Below are 17,745 nucleotides of genomic sequence, written 5' to 3'. Positions count from 1 at the left end.
GAAAAAGGCTGGAGGAATCGCGAACAACAGCAATGCCTAAGAAATGATGAAGGAGTCCTAGGTCAGTCATAGAAAATTCAGATCTAAGAAGAGAGACAATATGATCTAAGAACTTTTGAGAGGAGGCGGTAAGAATGATATCATCTACATAGAGAAGTAAATAGGCAGTGTCAGAACTTTGATGATACACAAAAAGAGAGGTGTCGGAGAGAGATGGAGTGAAGCCTATTGTTTGAATGAAGGAGGAGAAGCGTTGAAACCAAGCTCGTGGGGCCTGTTTAAGACCGTAGAGAGATTTCTGAAGAAGACATACATGAGTTGGAAAGGATGGATTTTCAAAACCCAGAGGTTGCTGGCAGGAAACAGTTTCTTGAAGGGAACCATGGAGGAAAGCATTTTTAACATCAAGTTGGTGAATGGGCCATGAAGAGGAGACAGCAACACTAAGAACGGTGCGAATGGTGCTAGGTTTAACAACAGGAGAGAAGGTTTCTTCGTAATCAATTCCTTGTTGCTGAGAAAAGCCACGACAAACCCACCTGGCTTTATATCGTGAGAGGCTCCCATCGGAGTGGAACTTTTGGCGAAAAATCCATTTGCCAGAAACAATATTTGTATTGGGAGGACGAGGAACAAGTTGCCAGGTGTTGTTTTGAAGTAAAGCATTATATTCTTCTTGCATGGCAGCGGCCCAATTGGGATCAAGTAGAGCAGTTTTGTAATTCTTTGGAAGAGAAGTGAGAGATACGGAGGTATGAAGGTTTAGGCGGTCTTGGGGTTGATGAAATCCTGATTTGGCCCTAGTACGCATGCGATGATCATTAATCGGGGCTGCTGTAGGAATAGCACGAGGGGGTAAGGTAGGTACTGGTGAGTCCGGCGCAGCGGAAGAGTCGGACGAAGGAGTAGGGCTGGGTGGTGGAGTGGGAGTAGGGGCCGGGGGTGTTGGGGAGGGAGCAGGGGCCGGGGGTGTTGGGGACGTCTCGGGTGGGGTGAGTGTATGGTTGGGATTGGCTATGGTGGGTGTTAATGGTGGTGGTGATAAGTTGTGTTCGGCAGGTAGGGGAGTATATAGTTGGAAAGGACGGGGAGAGGGGGTGTTTGCGGAGCTAGGGGTGTTGGATGGTGTAGTAGTGCGTTGTGAGAAAGGAAAAATGTGCTCAGCAAACGTGACATGACGAGAGACATGAACGTGTCCGGTGTGAAGGTCGAGACAGCGATAGCCTTTGTGCTCGTCAGAGAAGCCGAGAAAAGCACATGGGATAGAGCATGGTGACAATTTATTTGCAGAAGTGGCGTAGGCATTGGGAAAACAGAGACAGCCGAAAACACGAACCGCGGAGTAGTCGGGGTGGGAAAGAAAGAGGGAATAATAGGGAGTAGTGTTGGGTTTAGTTTTAGAAGGTCGAATATTTAGAAGGAAGGTGGCCATGTGTAGGGCTTCAGCCCAAAACTTGGGAGGCATAGATGATTGAATGAGGAGAGTGCGAACTATATTATTGAGGGTGCGAAGAGAGCGTTCTGCTTTACCATTTTGAGGGGATGTGTAGGGACATGAGAACCTAAGCAGGATGCCATGTTGTAAAAAGAAAGTATGATTTTTAATGTTATCAAACTCGCGACCATTGTCACATTGGATAAAGCGAATTGGGAGGAAGAAGTGAACAAACACATAGCGTTGAAAATTGAGGAAAAGAGAATGGACCTCGGATTTGTTGCGTAGAGAAAAAGTCCAGACAAAGTGGGTGAAATCATCTAGGATAACAAGGTAGTATTTAAAACCCGAAACACTTGCAATGGGAGAGGTCCATAAATCACAATGTATTAATTTAAAGGGATAAGTGCTACAAGAACTAGAGGAACTAAAGGGAAGACGCACATGTTTGCCTAATTGACAAGACTCGCAAAACACAGAATTATGAGAGTCCCTATTACATGGTATGGTAAATTCACTAAGCATAGAAGCTAAGACGGCGGGGTTGGGATGGCCCAAGCGACGATGCCAGAGATCGATGGAGGCCAGCATGGATGTTGGAGGGGTGGCGGCAGGAACTCCATTAAGAGAATAAAGATCACCGGAGCTATTGAAGCGAGCGATCTCGGCCTTAGTCAGGTAATCCTTCATAGATAAACCAAAAGGGTCAAATTCAGCCGAAACTAGATTGTCGCAAGTAAATTGGCGAACAGAGATAAGATTTTTAATGAGGGCGGGTGCAACTAGAACATCGCGAAGTAAAAGAGGTTTGGTGGAAGAGGGAAGTTGAGCCTGACCAACACAATATATAGGAATAGATGATCCATCTCCAAGGATAATGGAAGGGAAAGGAGATTTAGTGCAAGAAGATAACCAATTACTAGATGCAGACATATGACTAGAGGCCCCTGAATCAAAGATCCAATCCGTACCTGAGTTTCCTTGTGCAGCAAAGTTATTCATGGCCTGGAGAAAGGCAGCTTGATCCCAGCTCGGCGTCGCATGTGAGGGTGGCGTCGGAAGCAGTGCCGGCGGATACGATGGTGAAGGCAGTAGGGCCGGCTGGGGAGTGTAGTAGGCATTGGCCGGCTGTGGTGGGGGTGACGTCGGGAGCAGGGCCGACTGAGGTGTGTAGTAGGCGCCGCCGTCGCTGGTGTAATGACCATAAGGAGCATACGTCGGGGCGGCGTGATAGGCATTGGCTGGCTGTCGGGGGTTGAGAACCCCGGGAGCACCAGTAGGCGGCCGAAGGCCGGGTTGCCAGGCACCTGAGTATGCCGGCGGAGCACCGAGGGTGGACGGAGCGGACCAGGGCATGGGCCATGCTTGAACAAGCCCCGTCCAAGGATCATGAGGAGGCCGCCATGCAACCGCAGATGGAGCACTGGTGGGTGGTGCAGGACTCGGTGCTGGTGATGTCGTAGGCGGAACCGAACGAGTCGACGGCGGCCTGTAGATAGGGTTTTTGCCGCGGTAGTTCAGACTAGGACGCCAGCCTGGGGGCGGTTGAACAGATGACGATGCGGACGGCCCGGCGGCAGGAGCCGGCCTGGAAGGCGGCGCTGGTGTAGACGACAGAGGAGGACGAGCCGCAGCATGAAAGACCTTGGGGCGAGAGTCCTTGCGAGCTTGTGTTTCCGCCGCGAGTTGTAGCAAGGAACGAATTTCAGCGAAGGTAGGAGGGGGCCGTATCATCGGTATGAACGAGGCTTGCTTGTCAAAGTCTTCGCTGAGGCCGACGACGACGATATTGATTAGCTGTGAGTCGCTAACTGTATCGCCGAGTTCGCGGAGCTCATCACCAATGGTCTTAACGCGCTGGCAGAACAGGTTCACCGGGGCGTCTCCTTGCACCATATTGCGAAGCTCGGTGTGGAGAGCGTTTTTTCGAGCGTCGGTGTTGCTTTGGAAGAGCTGGCGGAGGGAGTGCCAGATGTTGGCAGCGGTGGCGCCGTCGTGATCGAGCATGTTGAAGATCTCGGTGGTGATGCGGATGTAGAACCACTGGACGATCGCGAGATCGTCTTTCAACCATTGCGGATCGTCGGGGCGGGGAAGACAGTTGGCGGCGACATGCGAGTGCAGGTTGCAGCGGCCGAGGTGAAGATCGAAGAGATGTCTCCAATGGTAGTAGTTGTGGGCGGCGAGATCAAGAATTATGGGGATGTAGGGGCTGACGTCGAAGATTGTGTCAGCAAGAGATATTGGTGCGGCGAGGATGGGTGCAGGGTAGTTTTGTGGAGCTATGGTGAGGGCCGAGAGAGAAGCGGCCGCGGCGTTGGCAGCCTTGGCGATGAGTGCGGTCCGGCGCTCGAAGTAGCCGGGCGGCGGCGGTGGCGTTGACGGAGCCATACCCTAAACCCTGGGACCGGTATCTGATACCATGAAAGCTGAATAAAACTGTTGCTTATTGATGATTTGGTGCGGCATACAAGAGTATATAAAAGGGTAAAAACCGACTTGGGTAGGATACAAAACTGACTTGGACTAGTAGTCGTATACTATAATGATTACTGTAACACATGCTGCCACGGGCGCAGCGCAGACCCACACCACACCGAATCCAACCACCAGTACTAGTACTAGCTGGAGTAGCAGTACAGAACTTGCCATGCATGCGATGCAATGCAAGCACCCTACAGTGCCCACTTGCCATGCATTTTGCCAGTGCGCCGCGCATGCAGTGATAACAAGATGCATGTAGTACGTTCACTGAACCCCGTTGGTAGCTAGCTAGGAGCCCGGAGAATTAAATGAACTATGTGCAAAAGCTGCAATACACAGATCCATCTAAGCTGCAGTCTGCACTGCAAGCAACCCAGTAATCACAGTCGTACGTTAGACACACACTTGACAGCATGCACGGGTTGTCGCAATTCTATCGCAGAAGACAAGGCCACGTTAGTGTTACTGTGTTATTATTCAGTTAATGCGGTGATGCACGGCGGTTCTGAAAGCCGTGTGGAGTTACTACCTGTATTTTCGGCCGGGCCCTCTTCCCAGTTCACTAACTTAAGTCACTCAAAACTCACTCGATCGATCAGTACTTAATTAGCCAAGTGCCAGTACTGTACTGGGGCTAGGCGGCTAGCTCGCCCACCAAGCGCGACCAACAATCTATGATCTGTGCAAGTGGAGCGCGTCCACGAGCCCATCTGCTATCACTGCAGCCTCCTTCCGGTACCGCTCCATCGCTGCCCCTGCCCCCCGCGCGGCGCCTATATATGCTAGCTCAGTCCCGTGGGTCATGTGCAAGCGTGACTCGTGCTACCTAGCCAGCTCCTCCTCTGGTCGACATCCCGACCTCTCCGTCCATATCCACCTCTCTCCCCGCCCCGCTCGTCGACCGATCTCCCCTGCACCCGTGCCTAGCTATAGCTAGCTAGCTAAGTCTCTCATCGGAAGCTAGCTTAGCCCTAGCAACGTGCTCGCGCGCCATGGAGCTGGTGGGGCGGCTGGCGTGCTTGGTGGCGGCGGCGGCGGCGGCGCTGGCGCTGGCGACGGTGGCGAGGTGCGACCCGCAGGTGCCGTGCTACTTCATCTTCGGCGACTCGCTGGTGGACAACGGCAACAACAACTACATCGTGTCCCTGGCGCGCGCCAACTACCCGCCCTACGGCATCGACTTCGCCGGCGGCCCGTCGGGGCGCTTCACCAACGGCCTCACAACCGTCGACGTCATCGGTAATTATATAAGCATGCATACCCTATATATATACTCTATGTCAAAACCAAACTAACCTGGCCGTCATCAGCATGCACTACCTACCTACCTTTACACAGGAGCTAACTACAGGATATAGGATAGCTGAAGTGAATTGTCGTCTACTACTGCCAGCGCAGCGCATTCGGACACGATCGATCGACCATGTTTATGGTGGTCATGGGCGGTGCGTGCATGCATTGCATGCGTATCTGGGTAGGTGATAGAAAACGGTACTCCTAGCTGGCCTGGCATTCCGATCCTTCCCAAGTACAGCATGCAGCAGTAGTAGTAGAAATATTCAAGGTAGGTGTGTAAATAAAGGAATGTGGCTGTAGCTTTTCTTGGCTAGACACCCATCACGTCCCAGCGTGGGCCAGCCCGCCGATATAGTACTTCCTCCGTCCAGAAATACTCGTCGGAGAAATAGGTAAAAATGGATGCATCTAGAACTAAATACGTCTAGATACATTCATTTCTTCGACATGTATTTCCGGACGGAGGGAGTACTTGCAGTGTTCGGTGAGGGTTGCAAGGAATTAAATTTGCCGGGGCGCGGCATAGATTCATCAAGAACCCACTGCCAAGATCCATCGTCGTTGCAGATAAAAAAAGGCGTACCTAATACTAGTTCTAAAAAGATTTCTACGTACACATTCTAAAAAAAGGATCTCTACGTACATAGTGCTCCTACATGTGCAGCATCAATGGTGGTTACGTACGTGTGTCTATGTCACGACTTAAAACGTTAACCTTATTGTGATCTTTTTACCAACATGCGCATGCAGCTCAACTTCTGGGCTTCGACAATTTTATCCCTCCCTACGCGGCGACGGGCGGCGACCAGCTCCTCAACGGCGTCAACTTCGCCTCCGCCGCCGCCGGGATCCGTGCCGAGACCGGCCAGCAGCTGGTACGTACGAAGTATACAGATCACAACGAACATGCTACAGAGCCAAACATGGATCTCATGGACTCGGCGTGATGCAGGGCGGCCGGATCCCGTTCGCGGGGCAGGTGCAGAACTACCAGACGGCGGTGCAGACGCTGGTGAACATCCTGGGCGACCGGGACACGGCGTCGGAGCGGCTGAGCCAGTGCATCTTCACGGTGGGCATGGGCAGCAACGACTACCTCAACAACTACTTCCAGCCGGCCTTCTACAACACCGGCAGCCGCTACACGCCGGAGCAGTTCGCCGACTCGCTCATCGCCGACTACCGCCGCTACCTCCAGGCCATGTACAGCTACGGCGCCCGGAAGGTGGCCCTGATCGGGGTGGGCCAGGTCGGCTGCGCCCCCAACGAGCTGGCGCGCTACAGCCCCGACGGCGCCACCTGCGTCGGCCGCATCGACGGCGCCATCCAGATCTTCAACCGGCGGCTGGTCGGTCTCGTCGACCAGATGAACACCCTCCCCGGCGCGCACTTCACCTACATCAACGCCTACAACATCTTCAACGACATCCTGGCCAACGCCGCCGCCTACGGGTTCACGGAGTCCACCGCCGGGTGCTGCGGCGTGGGCCGGAACAACGGGGAGGTGACGTGCCTGCCGTACCAGGCGCCCTGCGCCAACAGGGACCAGCACATCTTCTGGGACGCCTTCCACCCGTCGGAGGCGGCCAACATCATCGTCGGCCGGAGGTCCTACCGCGCCCAGTCGCCCAACGACGCCTACCCGATGGACATCAGCACGCTCGCATCCCTTTGATCCCATATGCAAAGATGTACAAGTCCCATTTCCTATCGCCAACAAGGGCATGGAAAAGGATTTCTTTTCGATCTGTAAGCGCGCGTATATTAGTCTGTTCTTGTTTTTTTTCATTTAGCGATGAATACGCATGCAGTTGTGTAACAGGTATAGACAATAATTGGTTTTCATTCATCACAAGGATTAAGGTGTTCAGTGGAGAGAAAGGGATGTGTTCAGGACAGTTAAATTCTGGTTTTCATTTATTCAGAGACTAGTTGTGGTCGTGCTCCATTTCGTGTTGAGTACATCACATCACATTTCACATGTATAGCCTGAATGTTTCATTCATCATCTCTTATGTACAGCAAGGTATCTTGCCAAGTCCAACCAACAGATCAAATACAAACACACGGCACAAGGATAACAGCTGCTGAAGCATATTGATCACAGCACACGGCAGCCATTTTCATTTCCACTCGTTTCTCTTCTCCCGGTTGAAAGAATGCCTTCCACCTCACCACACGCTAAATAAACCTAGGCTCTCTTGGCTTCCTGTTCAGCCTGCATGCACAAGTCAACGATCGCATCAGGAAGGAGGGAAAAAAAGACATGAACATTCAGAAAAACAAAAGAGCTTATATGCAGATAGTGTATGGAGCAAGGACGACGACTCACGGCTTGGATGATCTTCTCCAGAGCGCCGGGGCCGTGCGTCTCGATGAAGCGCTCGACGGACTTGCGCGCGTCGAGGCTCATCATCTGCAGCACCTTCCTCTGCCTCTCGCTGTAGCCGGGGCTCACGTACTGCCCGATCTTGAAGTAGCGCCGGACGTGCGTCTCGTAGATGTAGGCCGCGCCGTTGAAGATCGGCAGCACCAGCCAGCAGCAGAAGAGGAGCTTCATGTATGGCCACAGAGGGAGCCTGAAACATACGTACATATATACATAGGCAGAGCGAAATCTTGAGGAATTCAGTGCCCGAGGAACGAACAATAACTGAACTAATCAAGCAGGGGAGAGAAGAGTCATGGTTACCACTGGAGAGCCTTCCAGCATGAGAGCTCAAAGAGGGTGATCAGGGAGTACAGCACCCAGTAGGTGAGCCATTGCTGATCATCCAAGGAAGAAGGGCTCTCGATCGCGCGCATCGACGCGTACCTGATCGTGCAAGAAAACCAAACATTGTTAGAATTCAGAGCACAGTTTTGAAATAGCTCCCAAACCAACCATTGTTTCTGATGAATCACTTACAGCGGATAAAGCAGCATGATTCCTGGGCTGTGAAGTGCAACATAGGAGAAACACGAATTTTATTAGAGTGCAAGTCTCGAAGTTCGCAAGGAAATGAACAAAAGCAGCAACATTTTCTTTGAAACGGAAAAAAACAGCAACATGAATAAACAGGTGTGATCTGCTTACCCAACAAGGGAATCCAAATGCCTGGCAAGGGCACCAAGAACACCCATGGTTCGCTGCCGCGGCTTGCGAGAGGCTTTCTCCGAGGTTTCTTGATGTCCTCGGTCGGTCGGTCTGTCGGTATGGGACGGTGTGGATGACAAGGGACACACCTGATGGTTTTATACTTGTGTTGGGGCAGTTTAAAACTGGGGTTTAAAGGGGGGCAAGGAAGGAACCCTTGCAGATACGATGCGAAGTCTCCCTTACTCTTGGCCCAAGGAAAGCAAGAACAAACTGGATGGTCTCAGGCGATTGCACGTTTCGCCAGCACCCTTTTGCAAGGTTGCACGACCAGAGGGCTACCTTAGGTGACATGCATCAGAAGTTTCCGTTTTCAGTTCAGTTCAGAGTCAGTGGGCGCAGCTTTCTGAAAGAAATCCTGCTTTCCATGCGCCTGTCGTTGTCTTCCCTGGCTTGTTGCGCAGAGAAGTGCTGATCAGTGAATCTACCAACCTTAAACCCGAAACCCTAAACCCTAACTTTACTTTCTGGACCGAAGACTATGCAGATTACAGATCTGAACTGATAGTACTCTCTCCGCTTTCAAAATAAGTGTTGCTGTTTTAGTTCAATGTGCCACTTATTTTGGGACGGAAGGAGTATGTGTTGCGCCAGACCGCATACCGGTACGAACAGGAGGCCCCAGAAAATACTCGAATCGACAACATTTGGCAATTTAACCCGTGCTTGTGGTATGCCATGGTATGTAAGCGTGACCTAAAACGTCTAATAAAAGTTTACGGAGGGAGTACTGTTCTAAGAAAAATATGCTTGCACATTTGCCCACAAAGTTTTTACAAGCAATCGACTGATTGCTACACTAACATCTTGAGAAATGCAGAAAAGGCTACCACAGCTTCCCTTTTGCCGACTATTCGAATACCAAAATAATAAGTGGAACAGGAACACTCCACTGTTTCTTTCTGACATTCCACTATTACCAACTGAAAATTTAGTGGAATGTGGCATCTTTGAATGATCGTTCTTTAGCGTGCTTTTAGCTCCTGCAAACATGCTTACAGTCCTTGATCTTGCTTCAACAACTGGAACTGGCATCCCCCCTAAGTTATTGTTTTTTCATTTTTTGATATTTGTGTGGCATGTCCTGCTATTTTTGTTACTGAAGTCAAGCATCCGCGGGCCAACTGTATCATTTACTGACCAGCCAAACGAGTATTTCTCCATGCATGGGAACATCGAACTTGTTAACTCCGGTTTGTCTGCAACAAGCTGCCTCTTTGCAGGTTGCTGTGAAACATTATCTGCACAACCTGGTCTCTTGCTTCTTTCATCAACTAGGGAAACACCCTTCCTGCCATCTATATTCAGAACATCGCGAGTAGACTTACTTGCCCAAATAGACTTACTTGCCACACTAGTTGAAAGAGAAGGATGTGCTCCCTGATAAGAGTATCTGGAATCGACATTTTTTGTGCAGTAGTCATGGAACTTACTTGCCGCACTACTTGGAAGAGAAGGATGTGCTCGCTGATAAGAGTTTCTGGACTCGGCATTTTTTGTACCGTAGTCATGAAAAGATATGTTTGATGCTGAAAATAGATTTGCTCCAGGTACTTGGCAGGGAGGTTGGTGGGTACGAACAGACCTAGGATCTTCGTAAACCAATGAAGTGGGATTTTGGTACTTCCCCTGCATGCTTGTATTTAATGACCACTGTGGAAATGAAGGAGAAGATCGATTTACTGCTGAACCAACAAAAGTGTGTTCTTCTGCATACATGCTTGATGCAGGATTGCCTAAGTGCAAGTATTGGTTCCGATGAATGCTTATCAACTCAGGTGGCTGAGACAACTCCATATGCCTGGTCCTTGAGTTACTTATGACATACTCTTTGTTTACCTGAGCTTGCCGGCCAAACTGACTGCCTGAATTCCAAGTGTAATCTTTAACTGCTGAAGAAACAATATTAGTCTGTGTCAGCCTATGATTTTGAGCATCACTGACAATAGGCCTTGCCTCTGCAAAAGTACTGTTGGGAATCCTTGGCAAAGTATCTGAAGATTCATGAACATGAGTTCTTGGTATCACAGAATCTTGATAAGGGAACACCTTCTTTGGGGGCAACTGGCATGAAACTGATGGGGGACGGTCTCCAATAACATTTTTGTCAATCCACTTCCCTGTAGTTGGTACCTCCTGCTCCATGCTATCTTTACAAAGTGAGACTGTCTTGCCCATTAAGCGCATGGTGGGTTGGTACGAATGACAATTATCACGTCTCACAAAACCATCTTGGGCCTTTTTCCCAGCTTGAGAATCGCTGAAACCAATCTTATTCTGACTTTGCATAGTACTGGTCATGCCACTCACCTGCTTCTGTTGTTGGCATCTTACTATGTTCATTGATCGTCCATTCATAAAGTTATTTTCACCTGTCCTCGGATCATAGCTTGAGATCTCCATCTTTTCAAGGCCAGGTAGCTCCATAAAAGGCAAACTAATACTTGCCGGAGAGCGACCTGAGTAATTTTTTGAGTACCAGCTACCTTGGTCATCCATTGATAATGCTGTGCATGTATCCACAGACTTTCTACTTTCATGATACACATTGCTTGCAACTTTACAAGGAACAGAAGCAGGGGCATATTCCTGGGCAGGCATACTCCTGCAGGAAGACATGCCATCTGCGTTTATTCCTGCATTGACAGTCCTCTGTGACATAATCGAGGACGATAGATTGCCTTCACCTGAAGGATGGTATTCGGGTCGACCAGAGATACCAGTGCTCTTCTTGCCATGGACTGCTGCATCTCTATCTTTTTCAATTGCTTCAGTTCTGGTTCTCACAGACATTGAACTGGTACCAGGTCTTGTCATTTCCTGAAAGCGGCTTGTGTTTGTGTAGAAATGACCCTGCGGATGGTTGCTAGAACCAGATTTTGCTCCATCCTTACTATAAGAACTTAAAACAGGACCATGAGTAGATTTCAGCTGCATTTCAGGAAGACAAGTTTTCGCCATGGTGACACTTACATTGTTTAGACCATGGCCAGCTGCATCTCTATCTTCTGCAACTGCTTCCGTTCTGGTTCTCACGGCCGCTGAACTAGTAGCAGGTCTTTCCATTTCCTGGAAGCAGTTTGTGTTTGTGTAGAAACGATCCTGCGGATGGTTGCTAGAACCAGATTTTGCTCCGTCGGTACAATAAGAACTTAAACCAGGAACATGTGTAGATTTCAGCTGCATTTCAGGAAGACAAGTTTTCGCCATGGTGACACTTGTATTGTTTGGACCATGGACAGTTGCATCTCTATCTTCTGTAACTGCTGCAGTTATGATTCTCACGGCCGCTGAACTGGTACCAGGTCTTTTCATTTCCTGAAAGCAGTTTGTGTTTGTATAGAAACAACCCTGCGGATGGTTGCTAGGACAAGATTTTGCTCCATCGTTACAATAAGAACTTAAAGCAGGAACATGAGTAGATTCCAGCTGCGTTTCAGGAAGACTAGTTTTCTCCATGGCGACACTTGCATTGTTTACACCATGGACTGCTGCATCTTCTTTTTTAATTGCCTCAGTTCTGGTTCTCACGGCCTCTGAACAAGAACTTAAAGCAGGAACATGAGTAGATTCCAGCTGCGTTTCAGGAAGACTAGTTTTCGCCATGGTGACACTTGCATTGTTTACACCATGGATTGCTGCATCTTCTTTTTTAATTGCCTCAGTTCTGGTTCTCACGGCCACCGAACTGGTACCAGGCCTTTCCATTTCCTGAAAGCAGTCTGTGTTTGTGTAGAAACGACCATGTGCACAGTTGCTAGTACCAGATTTTGCTCCCTCGTTACAATAAGAACTTAAAGCAGGAACATCGGTAGATTTCAGCTGCATTTCAGGAAGAGAAGTTTTCGCCATGGTAACACTAGCATGATTTAGCAGACCATCAAACTCAGCAGAGGAAGAATGATTCCTTCCTGCATCATTGAGTAAGATGCATGTTGACCCTTTGTCAGGACTCTGTTCCTTCTTCACTGAGTCTTCAAAGGGGGGTGATGTTTGCTTTGAAATGTCAGCAATAGGCATTAGTTCCAATGGTTCAGTTTCTGATATGGCATCTGGCCCATTTTGATTTTCTACAAAAGAATCTTCTATAATAGTAGGGAGTATGTCAACTCCAGTATGAAACATAACTTTTGAGCTTTCTAAAAGAGGTAGATCTCCAAAAATATCATCCTTGGGTGGGCATGCAACATGCTTCACTACTTCACAGCCAAGATTTACAGGATAATCAGTTGGCCTGCTGATTTTTATGCTTCGTTCGTGATCCATTCCTCTCACGGACTGTTTCTTCAAGCTGTTTCTGTGGGTTGACATCTGATCCTGTCGCTCTTGCAATTTCTTCCTCATAACGAGTTCTCTTAGTGTAGGAATAGTACAGCCTTTTCGTTTTCTCAACAAACCCTTATGGAGCATGTGTTGAAGTAAGCGAGATGCTGGTTGGAGTTTAGAGGTTCTCTCCTGTTAAAGAAAACATCTTACATATTATTAGCTGAGAATAACAAGGTAAGCTGACCATGTAGAGGAAACTCGTACATGGAATTAGGTGGTTAGTCAATAGAACTTCTATATAATCCGACCAATAAATAATACTATGTGGTATGCACTTTCAATGTTTCTTTGTACAGGTTTTCAAAGAAAGAGCAACGCGCATGTTTAAAATTATGGAAAAGTAAATGTGGATAACTAACCTAAATCTAGAACATGTAACTTAACAGTCCTAGAAACCATGATTCTCTAATCTTACAATAGGCCCAAAACAAAATCAAAACTATACTTTGATTAAAAACCAGATATTCGACCCCTTGAACTTAGAAAAGCATGTCAACACCACAGGGCAGTCAAAATTTCTAGGTAATTCTGCCATGTCAGTAGCTTAATTGACCAAAATTCACCGTGAAATGGCATCATAGCCAGCAATGGTAAATAAATAACACCCTCCTTGAACGCAACTTTGTCCTCACTCTGGCTAATTCTCTGGGGCCATTCTAGATCCCAGGCGCAATGACCAGGAACTAGTGGGTTTGGTCAGGGCATTACAAAGGCAGTAAGTGGTCTGGGAGGGTAAAATTGGCTTATTCCTTTCTACAGTTCATCAAGTAGGTAAGTACACACTATATGCACCATTGGCATGTTCTACCCTCAAAAGAACGGGAACATAAATTCTGTAGATTTTTTTTCCGGGAACACACAAAGCTTGCCCCTCAATGCACGGATAGAAAGAATATGGTTACAACTGTACAAGCCTAAGACTAAGCCGAAACAAGTAGCCACTCAACACAAGACCGGCTGTTGGGCCAACATTACAACCGAGACCACAAAACAAACCCTGGCCTAGCAACCATCCATAAAAGTGCACATGACGCATCCCCCACCACGAGAAGAGAGAATCCAACTTTGCAGAGAAGGGGAAAAATGGGCCCCTCCCAAATTAGAGAAGGCAAAAGTTGATGGTGTCACGGACCGCCGGCCTCACACTACAATGGTGCCAAGGCCCTAGAATCGCTGCTGGCATCTTGAATGCTACATCACCACACCTTGCCATATCCCTCGTTGGTCGCAACCTACGCCTGCAATCATCAGCCGATACTTGTTGTGTGGCCCCATGCTTCCAAGACGCCACGACACGGGACCCATCCTCCGCGATCCTCACTACCCATGACGTCCAAGGTAACCGCATTTGCATGTTGCAGCCTTGTAGGTGCACCTAGATTCTACCAGCTAGAGCCAAGGCGAGTGTCACCAGTTCACGCACTAAGCTAGGGTCAGACCTCTAAGAACAACGCTTAGAACAAAGGGAACCAGCTCATGTTTTTAGAGGAGCCCAGATTCGCCCCCAACTTCCAATGTCATCTGCGCCACGACAATTTGGTTTGGCAAGCCAAATCATGTTTTTCACTTAGGGAACCAGATCACGAGGGTTGGGGGTGAATCTGGGCTCCTAGATGACACCACCAATCAGACGATGCTCGAGGGCAGCCCTCCTCTCCGACACCGACAAGTTCAAGCAGGGTTTCGCCTGAAGCGCCGCGGCAATAACACACGCAATGGCGCAGCTCCATGATGAGCCATCAATAGAACCCTGACACTGCCTACAATAGTGTTAGCCCAAGAACCTGGTTCGCACACCACGCCGGCAACAGAGGCCACCATACGCCTAGCATTAAGTCCAACATGAGCCTACCACGACAACAACACCATCGACTACCCCCTGCCAGACGCTGGCCAACCCCACACGGCCAGCCTAAACAACCACCACACACCAAGCACACCTCATGGACCACCTGCAGGCACCGCTCTGGAACGCCGAAGTCCCAGGGATCCCAGGCCAACATTGGCGTGTTATGTTCGGCTCAAGAGACGAGACAATAGGGAATTGTGGATGAGAGAGGTGGATGAGAGACCCCGCCGCTGACATAGGCGATGGCGGTGGGGAGGAGAGGACCCACACATCAATGCCCTTGCAGGGACTAGCGCCACAACATGATGAGGAGCATCCCACCGACATCACCATGGATTCATTGCCAAGGCCAGGTTGACCAATGACAAGAGCTCGTGTACACGCTATATAAACCAAGGTGAGTTCACTCCTCTTTGAGCTACCTTTGCGTTTGAATGAGATCTGGCTACTACCTCAAGCCGACACCTTATGCATGCTTAGGTACAAAGGCAAGTACCAAGGAGAAGCAAGTAAGAAGCCCAAGACCCAAGTGAGGAGCGAAGACTCGAGGAAGAAGGAAAGGAAAAAAGGGAAGTATTCGTGGTGCACTACCAGACAGTTCGGCAACCACCTGCGTGACCCCAAAACGTCTATGTTTTGCCCGGACGAATCCAGCAGATAGTCTGGGAAATCACCGGGCGAAAACCAAAAACCGTATATTTCCTCCGGACGAATTCGCGAACTACCAGTCATTTCTCCGAACGTGCAACTACACCTCCACATCCGGACTGTCTGGTCCCTGCGCCCCGGACTGTCCAGCAGTGCAAAATGGCGCCAAAGGATAGCACAACCGGACTTTCCGCCCCCAACCTGGATTGTCCGGTAGTACTGTTTATGCACATTTTTTGGGTAGCGCCCGTGTATCTCCTCCCCGTACCCTTTCGTCCTAGACTATAAATACCATGCCCCTCAATAGATCTAGTGTTAGCAAAGTATACACAAACAACTTGGGAGAGCTTTGCTCAATATACCTACCCCAAGGGGATCAAGGCGTCCTATGCAGAGAAGAATCCAACCGGCTTACAAGACCTCTATGTGGTGATGAATCCTTCTGGATTACAACGCCTCCTCTCTTCCAATTAGGGACGAACTATCTCTCAAGCCCTCCATTTCTCATGGAGATTTAGGGATGAACTACCGCCATGTTTTTTCTTTCATTTGCTTGTTATTGGATCTTGAGGTTCCTCTCGCATTGACCTTACGATTTGAGTTAGTACTTTTGTTGTGAACCTTATCCTTGCGTGTGTCCCTCTTAATCCTATTCCTCCCTTGTTCCTCGTGTTCATCCATGAATCCCTGTCCAATCATGAAGATCAGGCCACCCCTATAATTTGCTGTGTATCACCCCGGCCGCCGAGGGAGCAGGAACCATGCCTTCATTGCCATACAGACGCTGGCGACAGGTCCTGATGTCGCGCCGATGGGGAGCTGTCGGCTGACGGACCACCAATGCGGCCAACCGCCAGCACCAAGCCCCTGTCGGCTCAAGCCGCCGCTTGTGGACCTATCCTTCGCCGTCGCTGCGGGCCAGAACAAGCCCGGCAACCACCATCCGGGGAGGGCGATGCAGGGTGTGGTTTTTCGTTCAATTAATCAAGGTATTGGATTACTACCTCTAAATCCTATGGATTAAACATCTACTTCCAATGTCCACCACTCCACCTTCAAATGGCTAAAACAGGCACATTGCAGCAGAAATTTTAACCGCGGTGCTACATAATGTGGGTCTTGTTGGACGCATTGTGTTCACTGTTTATGTCTACCAGCAGAAACATAGAGCAAGCAAATGACATTAAATTACCAATGTAACAAGGGCCTTCCTAAAAGCTAGTACTAAACTGAACATCATATATGAAGTTGAACCCAGAGAACGGCTACTAGCGCGAATACTCGGGGCAAGGGCAAGCAAAGCGGGGGCACCAAGCGTACCTTGTGCTTCAGAAAGAGGCTATACTGGAGCGCTCTCCGCCGCCTCTTAGCCCTCTCGGCACCGCCGCTCCCGCGAGATCCCTTCCTCTTCGTCGCCTTCCCCAAACCATCTCCCATGCCACCACCCACGGCGAAGTCTCCGCCCGCAGCGCAGACACCCGGCAGCGCCCGCAACGCCGCAAGCTCGTCGGCCCACCAGCGCGACCGCGGCGTCGGGTCCATTGGCGGGAGCTGCGGCGTCTCCGAGTCCCCGTCCTCGGAGCCTCCGAATGGCCAGCACTTGGCCGCGTCCACGGCCCGCATCCTGGCGGCGAACCCCCTGCGGCATTCGGTCGAACAGGTCAGCATGCATCAGCCGCGTGTCCCGAGAAAACAAGCGGATGCAAGACGAGAGTAGGGTACCGTATGGAGAAAGCCTCGGCCTCCGCCGCGGCCATTTTGGCTCCCGCGCGGTGCGCCTCGCCGGCGAGGGTCGTTGGCCGGGAGGGCTGCGAAGCTACGAGCGAGGCTGGGAGAGAAGGCGGAACAAGTTGACAAAAAGAAGTTGGGGGGCTTGGGAGGGAGTGACGAGGCGGGACCCAGTGCGCGGCGGATTTGACGCTGGACCTGACCAGACTGCATTTTATTAACTCCCTGTTGCGTCGGGAGGCGCGCCCCTGGTCTCTTCTTCCCGTCATGGTGCGCTGTACACTCTCGTGGTGGGCCAAGACCCGAGAGGACCAACAAGGAAGAGGCAGCCGGCCGTATGAGTATGACTCTTCCCTAAAAAAAGCCGGCCGTCTGACTCTGACCCCATGCAAAATTTGGCTGGAATGTACAAAAATTGCAGCAATTTGGGTGGAATAATAATCTTGCACCTCGGAAAATAATTAATAATTGTGTTTCTCAAAAAAAATAAAGTATTAGAGCAACTCCAATAGCTCCTCTAAAAATCTTCCCATAAAAAAATATTACGGATTGACCGTATAATTTACGAGAAGTTGGCAGACAACAACTTTTCTCATTTCCTGTAAACCTCTTTTCTGTAAAAATATGTTTATTTTTATTTTTAGTTGCAATGGATGTTTATTTTTTTTAGTTACAATGGCGTAGGCCCCGCATGTCACTGACACGTGTGACGCTAAACGGCGAGGTGCGGTATGGGGAGGCAGTGCATCGGCAGCTAGCACGGGGCAACGCGGCGTGGGAGTTCCGGATGCGGCAATTGGCTGCCCTGGCGGTGTGGCGGCGGCGATACCGGGCGACGTAGCG

At 49.8% G+C, this 17,745-nt stretch overlaps 3 protein-coding genes across 3 annotated transcripts; 1 reads left to right on the top strand and 2 right to left on the bottom strand.

Moving 5' to 3' along the window:
- Positions 1–4,718: 4,718 nt before the first annotated feature.
- On the top strand, positions 4,719–7,070 carry LOC123079117 (GDSL esterase/lipase At5g45670). The gene is made up of 3 exons (XM_044501794.1): positions 4,719–5,158; positions 5,966–6,090; positions 6,168–7,070. The coding sequence occupies exons 1-3, from the start codon at positions 4,912–4,914 to the stop codon at positions 6,888–6,890; spliced, it is 1,095 nt and encodes a 364-aa protein (XP_044357729.1). The 5' UTR covers positions 4,719–4,911; the 3' UTR covers positions 6,891–7,070.
- A 32-nt stretch (positions 7,071–7,102) lies between these two features.
- On the bottom strand, positions 7,103–8,762 carry LOC123079118 (HVA22-like protein f). Its single transcript, XM_044501795.1, has 5 exons — positions 8,292–8,762; positions 8,124–8,150; positions 7,908–8,030; positions 7,548–7,794; positions 7,103–7,433 (listed from the first exon to the last, which is right to left on the bottom strand). Exons 1-5 carry the CDS (start codon positions 8,336–8,338, stop codon positions 7,407–7,409), a joined length of 471 nt encoding a protein of 156 aa, XP_044357730.1. The 5' UTR covers positions 8,339–8,762; the 3' UTR covers positions 7,103–7,406.
- Positions 8,763–9,082: 320 nt separating this feature from the next.
- LOC123079116 (uncharacterized) lies at positions 9,083–17,094 on the bottom strand. The gene is made up of 3 exons (XM_044501793.1): positions 16,897–17,094; positions 16,495–16,813; positions 9,083–12,806 (listed from the first exon to the last, which is right to left on the bottom strand). The coding sequence occupies exons 1-3, from the start codon at positions 16,929–16,931 to the stop codon at positions 9,408–9,410; spliced, it is 3,753 nt and encodes a 1,250-aa protein (XP_044357728.1). The 5' UTR covers positions 16,932–17,094; the 3' UTR covers positions 9,083–9,407.
- Between the last annotated feature and the right edge of the window lie 651 nt (positions 17,095–17,745).

The sequence above is a fragment of the Triticum aestivum genome, chromosome 3D, assembly GCF_018294505.1.
Source record: "Triticum aestivum cultivar Chinese Spring chromosome 3D, IWGSC CS RefSeq v2.1, whole genome shotgun sequence".
In the NCBI taxonomy this organism is placed as follows: domain Eukaryota; kingdom Viridiplantae; phylum Streptophyta; class Magnoliopsida; order Poales; family Poaceae; genus Triticum; species Triticum aestivum.
The sequence above is the reverse complement of the archived record's forward strand: the minus strand, read 5'-3'. Positions and strand labels throughout refer to the sequence as shown.

Excerpts from the sequence above, each read along its gene's own strand:
- LOC123079116 (XM_044501793.1), bottom strand. The coding sequence starts at position 16,931 with ATGGCCGCGGCGGAGGCCGAGGCTTTCTCCATACG. Across the intron at positions 16,814-16,896 it reads GCCGAGGCTTTCTCCATACG|GGGGTTCGCCGCCAGGATGC; the intron begins GTACCCTACTCT and ends CGAATGCCGCAG. Across the intron at positions 12,807-16,494 it reads GCCTCTTTCTGAAGCACAAG|GAGAGAACCTCTAAACTCCA; the intron begins GTACGCTTGGTG and ends TTTCTTTAACAG.
- LOC123079118 (XM_044501795.1), bottom strand. The coding sequence starts at position 8,338 with ATGGGTGTTCTTGGTGCCCTTGCCAGGCATTTGGATTCCCTTGTTGG. Across the intron at positions 8,151-8,291 it reads CATTTGGATTCCCTTGTTGG|CCCAGGAATCATGCTGCTTT; the intron begins GTAAGCAGATCA and ends TGCACTTCACAG. Across the intron at positions 8,031-8,123 it reads ATCATGCTGCTTTATCCGCT|GTACGCGTCGATGCGCGCGA; the intron begins GTAAGTGATTCA and ends TTGCACGATCAG.
- LOC123079117 (XM_044501794.1), top strand. The coding sequence starts at position 4,912 with ATGGAGCTGGTGGGGCGGCTGGCGTGCTTGGTGGCGGCGGCGGCGGCG. Across the intron at positions 5,159-5,965 it reads CACAACCGTCGACGTCATCG|CTCAACTTCTGGGCTTCGAC; the intron begins GTAATTATATAA and ends ATGCGCATGCAG. Across the intron at positions 6,091-6,167 it reads CCGAGACCGGCCAGCAGCTG|GGCGGCCGGATCCCGTTCGC; the intron begins GTACGTACGAAG and ends GGCGTGATGCAG.